At 30.7% G+C, this 5,652-nt stretch overlaps 1 protein-coding gene across 1 annotated transcript in view; it reads left to right on the top strand.

The window, feature by feature from the left end:
* LOC106474608 overlaps window positions 1–5,652 on the top strand; it is a 33,380-nt gene that overhangs the window by 5,726 nt on the left and 22,002 nt on the right. The window contains exon 2 of the mRNA XM_013935298.2: window positions 1,422–1,490. Within this exon, the coding sequence (XP_013790752.2) occupies window positions 1,449–1,490 (42 nt within the window). The 5' untranslated portion in view covers window positions 1,422–1,448. The remainder of the gene's footprint in view (window positions 1–1,421; window positions 1,491–5,652) is intronic.

Raw genomic sequence — 5,652 nt, 5'->3', positions numbered from 1 at the left:
CTGTGGAAAATAAGTTTTAATAAATGCCAAACTCTGTGGAAAATGAGTTTTAACAAATGCCAAACTTTGTGGAAAATGAGTTTTAATAAATGCCAAACTTTGTGGAAAATAAGTTTGTTTTAATAAATGCCAAACTTTGTGGAAAATAAGTTTTAATAAATGCCAAACTTTGTGGAAAATGAGTTTGTTTTAACAAATGCCAAACTTTGTGGGAAATGAGTTTGTTTTAACAAATGCCAAACTTTGTGGGAAATGAGTTTGTTTTGAAGTAGAAATGAAGATTAAAATTTAATTTGTGTATAAGTTTTGATTTTGGTATTGTTGAAATTGAGATGTTTTGTATAACAAACATTGAACAGATTTGTTTTAGCTGCCTGAAAATCAGTGTGTGCCATTTAGACTTTGAACTTGATTCTGTTTGTCAATTTTTTTGTGCTTTGTTGACTTTGAAAATTTAATACAACTCGTATACCGCTGTTTTAACTTGTTGCTAGGAAAACCATAGCATTGCATGTGTGGACTGAAGTTTTAACTTGTTGCTGGGGGAATCTTATTGACTTTGTATGTGTTTATACTAAAGTTATAACAGTGCTAGGAAAACCTCTGACATTTTTTATTTATATCATTAACTGTTGTTTGAACATGTTGCTAGGGGAATGTTGATGTTGTATGTGAGTACCTAAGTTTTAACTATTATCTTAACTTGTTGCTGGGATACCTCATTGACAATGCATGTCTTTATATACATACACTTATGTTCATAATATTGTGTAATATTGTTTCTGTACTACTCTGATTAAAGGAAGAAAAGTTATTTTTTCAGTTAACTAGCTTGTGTTCAGGAGTCTCATTGTATATATAAAGTAAGTGTAGGCAGCTTGATAACGCAAGTTGATAGAAGTCTTATAATCCTGTGCAGAAAATAGAACACTGACAAATTAATTCATTGGCTGGTACTTAAATGGACCTTATAATCTGACTGTGTGTGTTTATGGACATTTCAAAGAAACTCAAACTTCAGTGAGATCCAAAGCTTAAACAAAATGTAAAGTAGCCTATATTGTGCAGTGTGATACTAAGAAATCTATGTTAGGATGTCATAACATTTATGGAAAATATAAAAACTGGTCAATCCACTATATATATGTTACTTGCCCCAAAATGTTGTTGATAATTTAGCTATCTTTTGTATGTGCTGTTTGTTAGCATCAGTGCCTAAACTATATTCTGCACAAAGTTATTTTTTTATTGTTTGTTTAATTTATGTCTATTTATATATGCATATTTTTGGGTGAAATAATTATTTAATTAGCTTGTTTCATTGAAATGTATTGTTCATTGTCTGAGTTAATTAATTAATTTTTTTTAAATTTTTTCTTCACGAATTTCTAAATTTTGATTTATATCTTACCATACTGTAGTTGGAAAAGTAAAGAATTGTGTAAGTAATGGAGCCTCATCAGTCAAGTAATCCAGAAAAAAAACTTGAGGTAGGTTTTTAACAAAAATAAAGACAGTCATACTTTATGTACAGGGTGTTCCAGAAGTTAGATACCCAACATTTAAATGGGTTTTGTATGTATCATTTGTTTGCACCACTAAAACTTGTTGGTGCTTTTACTTTTCATATATGGTCATTAATTAAAAACAGTTAAACATTAGAAAAATTAACATATTGCTCTGAATAACTAACATTTATACTAACATGTATAGCAGGCAGTATGTAATATATTTAATTATTTAATTTTTGGCTCACTCCATTGTTACCACAGGAATATATGTCAAGCATACATTGGACATTGGTAGCGAATTATTGTAAGCTTCATAAAATAATGGAACTTTCTCATTCAGCTTCTTTTGATTTAGTATGATTGTATTACAGTCTCATTGAACAATGTACAACATATTTATATATAACTTGAGTTTGTGCTTGATACTGTATCATTTATCTCTTGTATTTGCTTTCATTGTCACATATAAATTTATTTGCCAGTCATTTGAGGGCAGTTAAGGTAATTTTCTGTGTTCATTGGTGTTTACACTGCTTACGGTGTCTTTCATGAATCATAAGAATACTCGTATGTTACTAACCTAAATCTCATTTTGAAGAGATTACAAATAATCCTTTTGGTACATCCAGGCTATCTCATTTTTTATATCTAACCATAAAACTCTAGTCACCCATTCTTAAACTCCTTTAATGCTATAGATTCTTCTATATCTAAAGGTAAACTATTCAATAAGCTTAATTCTTTTTTACACAAAAATCATCATGATTGGAGAGTTTGAAATAGCAGTCCAGTCATTGGTTGAAAAAAAAGTATTGATCAGATATGAAAAATGTAAGCAGAATGTAAAAAATTCAGCAAAATAAAGGTAAAATGTTTTGATTAAATCATTAGTAAATGATATATTACATTTAATGTTTCACTAAATTTAAGTAAGGGTTAGGTTTCTTAATGGTGAAAATAAAGTTCTAAAATGATGTGTTATGTAGCTTAGTTGTGGAAAATCTAACCATGTGTGATTGTTAAATATCAGTTGAAGATACAGAGCAGGAGGAAAGAGTGGTAACATGTGCTTGCATGAAATGCATAAAAATACAATCCATTGAACAGTATATTTTCAACCAAGCAATTCATTTACACTCGAGGAAGCCCACTTGTGTAAACTAAAAGTGTGAAGCATTTTTGGCATAGGTTGTGGTGTTTGGATATCAGTTATTGTGGTTAGTAGCCAAGATTATCACCTAAGTCTGATTACGTATTAGATTTTGTCCTGTGTTTCTTCTGCTCTGCTGGCATCTTCATTGGAGTCCTGAGAATGATTTTGTTAAGAAGACAGGGATGCTGTAGATCCATTCAGGTTCTCACTCCATTGGGACTTCAGCCACTTATTGGATGGTTTCAAGAGGGATGTCCAGGTTTTATTGACTTCTGTACCAGGTCAACAGTGTGTGTTGTCAATCAGTTGTATGTAGAAGACATCCTTTATCTTTTTCTGTGTTGTGTATGGTTCGTATCACATTATTTTATTGTTATTCCATTTGGTTATGGTATTTGGTTATCAGCTACTGCAGATAGATCAGTATTGTAATCTTGTATGTTTATTGTGTTCCTAATTTTGATTTTAGAGCTCACATTCACAAAGAATGGTGTAAGTGGTTACTGACCCAATAGTTTTTAATTGATAATTACATGTAAGTTACTGACCGTGAAAATGTAATGTGAGTAGCACTCATGGTTCCATACATTCTAGGTTTGTACGAATGTTGTTTTAAGTGCTGTAAAAAGTACACACTAGTTACTGTGCTTGGAAACAAGCATGAAATTCATTATGTGCACTAAGTATGAGAATATCTCTTATCCAAAACTAGATAAGCACACCAAGTTAAAACATCCATGTGGCATGTTTTCTACATTTGTCAAGAAAACATGACACATGAAAAGAATGAATAATTTACTTCAAAATATGTACTGTTTTCAGATACAGTACTAAATAGCATATTTAAGACCAAATACATACATTTACAGAGGACTATGGCTTACTTCATTAGTAACCACGTAAGACAGCTGTTAATGTGTCAAGTACAAACTGCTGTTAAAACACTGATTATCAAGATACCCTAAGCAACACTGATTTGGCTTTTAAAACAAATACCTATCTAATTTGAATAATCTAAAGAGATAAAAACAGTCAATGAAGTTCATTTTTGAAACACTTTAACATACTACTATATATTTCTGTGCAAAAAAATTTACTGAAATAAACGACCTAATATTATGGTCTACTTTTCCATAAAATAAAAAAGGATTTTGTGATCTATCAACCTCAGAACTACTGAAGGTTTTTAAACCAACGTAATAGATTTTTAATAGAAAATATTTTTAAAATTCTTCATGTTTTTTCTTAGTGTTAACATATATTTCAGTGGATACGACTAAAATATTTTCCCCTGATTTGTAATAGTCCCCTCCCCACTTCCATATTTTTTGCACTTCAGTAATCAGGGAGGATGGAGAGGACATGAGTTTATGTTACTAATCGTATTTCTTTAAAGATGATAATTTCTGTTTCAGTCTAAATTACATCAAAATAAGTAGTAGAATGCATTTCTTAAAATATATTTTTCAGTTCAGTTGCAGTTAGAATGAGTACTTAAAAACACCATAACATTTTGCCCCTTGCATTATTTGCCCGAGTTGATTCGGGCAAACCATTTCTTGCCATATTTTTCATTATTTTTCTAAATTTATTCACATGTTATCATGTATTATAATAGGCTATCAAAATGTGAAATAAAAAAACAAACCTAAAAAACTAACATGGAAGGGGTTAATCATCACCACAGTTTAAAGTTGCATAATACTTAAGTACTGAAGGTATTTTTTTTATCTTTTTTCATCTATAGAATTAATTACTAGTTTTTGTTTTCTCATCTTCCATGTATCGGGTTTTAAGTTTTGTTTGTGTTGTTGTTGTTGTTTTTTTGTTTTTTTTAATTATATGCATACCTGCTATCATATAATTCAAAAAGACAATATTCCTCATTTTAATGTATGTACTGGCTAATGTTCTTGTTTTATTCATTCAATTGTTCCTTGCTGAATGAAAATTTAATTTTAAGCTATATATCTCTAGACTTAAAAAACTTATCGTGTTTATGTTTATGTACTGGTTCAATGATGTGTCTGTAATATTGTCTTTAACTATCCATATGAAGAAACTTGTGTCATTGATGCAGTAAATACCCACAATTGCTACTAAAAACAATGACATTATAACGTACTTGAATTCTAAAATGAGTCAGTCCATGTTAGGTCAATCACTTGGAACTGGAGGCTCGTGGATTTTGATGATGTTTCGTTTCATAGATATATAAGATTTCCACAAGTTTTGTGTCTCTAGATTAAATCATTTTTATGCAAGAGACCACCAAATATTTGACTCAGAATAGCTCTCATATGAGACTAATGTCGTAAAAGTACCTATATTTTGTTTTTTACTGTTATAGTAAAAAAAAAACTATTGCTTGAAATCTTTGTATTATAGCCAAATATGTAATATTTCTAACATTCAGAAATTTGACTTTGTATTGTTGACGTTTGACCTCAGTTGGACTGTCAGCTTCAATAGGATGTCCAAAATAAAGGTTGTAAAATGAAGTACTGAAGTGCACACCATCTCCTGTGTGTGTGCCAAAAATCAACCTTGGATTCTGATGGTATTAGGTTGTAAAATGAAGTACAGAAGTTCACACCATCTTCTGTGTGTGTGCCAAAAATCAACTTTAGATTCTGGTGATATTGGGAAGTATTCATTCATTATACTGTGTCATTGTAGTTTCACCCTCTTCATTTTCATTTATTTTGCAGTAAGCATAGTTTAAAATGCAATGTCTTTGCCTTCCCAAATACTACCTGCATTACATTAGAGAAATTTTATTACTGCTGTGAAGACTTTTTGTACTGGTAAGGAAACTTTTAGCTTGGGTTGCATGCTTTCAGCACTTGGTCCATAGCTTTCGGCCTGATGTCAGATTGACAATTTCACACAAGTACTTCTCTTTAATAATATCCAAACTGGTTATGCACAAATCCTTTGTGTGTGCTGTGGTAGGGTGTAAGTTATGTGGATTATAATACTCTCTCT

The sequence above is a fragment of the Limulus polyphemus genome, unplaced genomic scaffold (genome assembly GCF_000517525.1).
Source record: "Limulus polyphemus unplaced genomic scaffold, Limulus_polyphemus-2.1.2 Scaffold7432, whole genome shotgun sequence".
Taxonomy (NCBI): domain Eukaryota; kingdom Metazoa; phylum Arthropoda; class Merostomata; order Xiphosura; family Limulidae; genus Limulus; species Limulus polyphemus.
The sequence above is the reverse complement of the archived record's forward strand: the minus strand, read 5'-3'. Positions and strand labels throughout refer to the sequence as shown.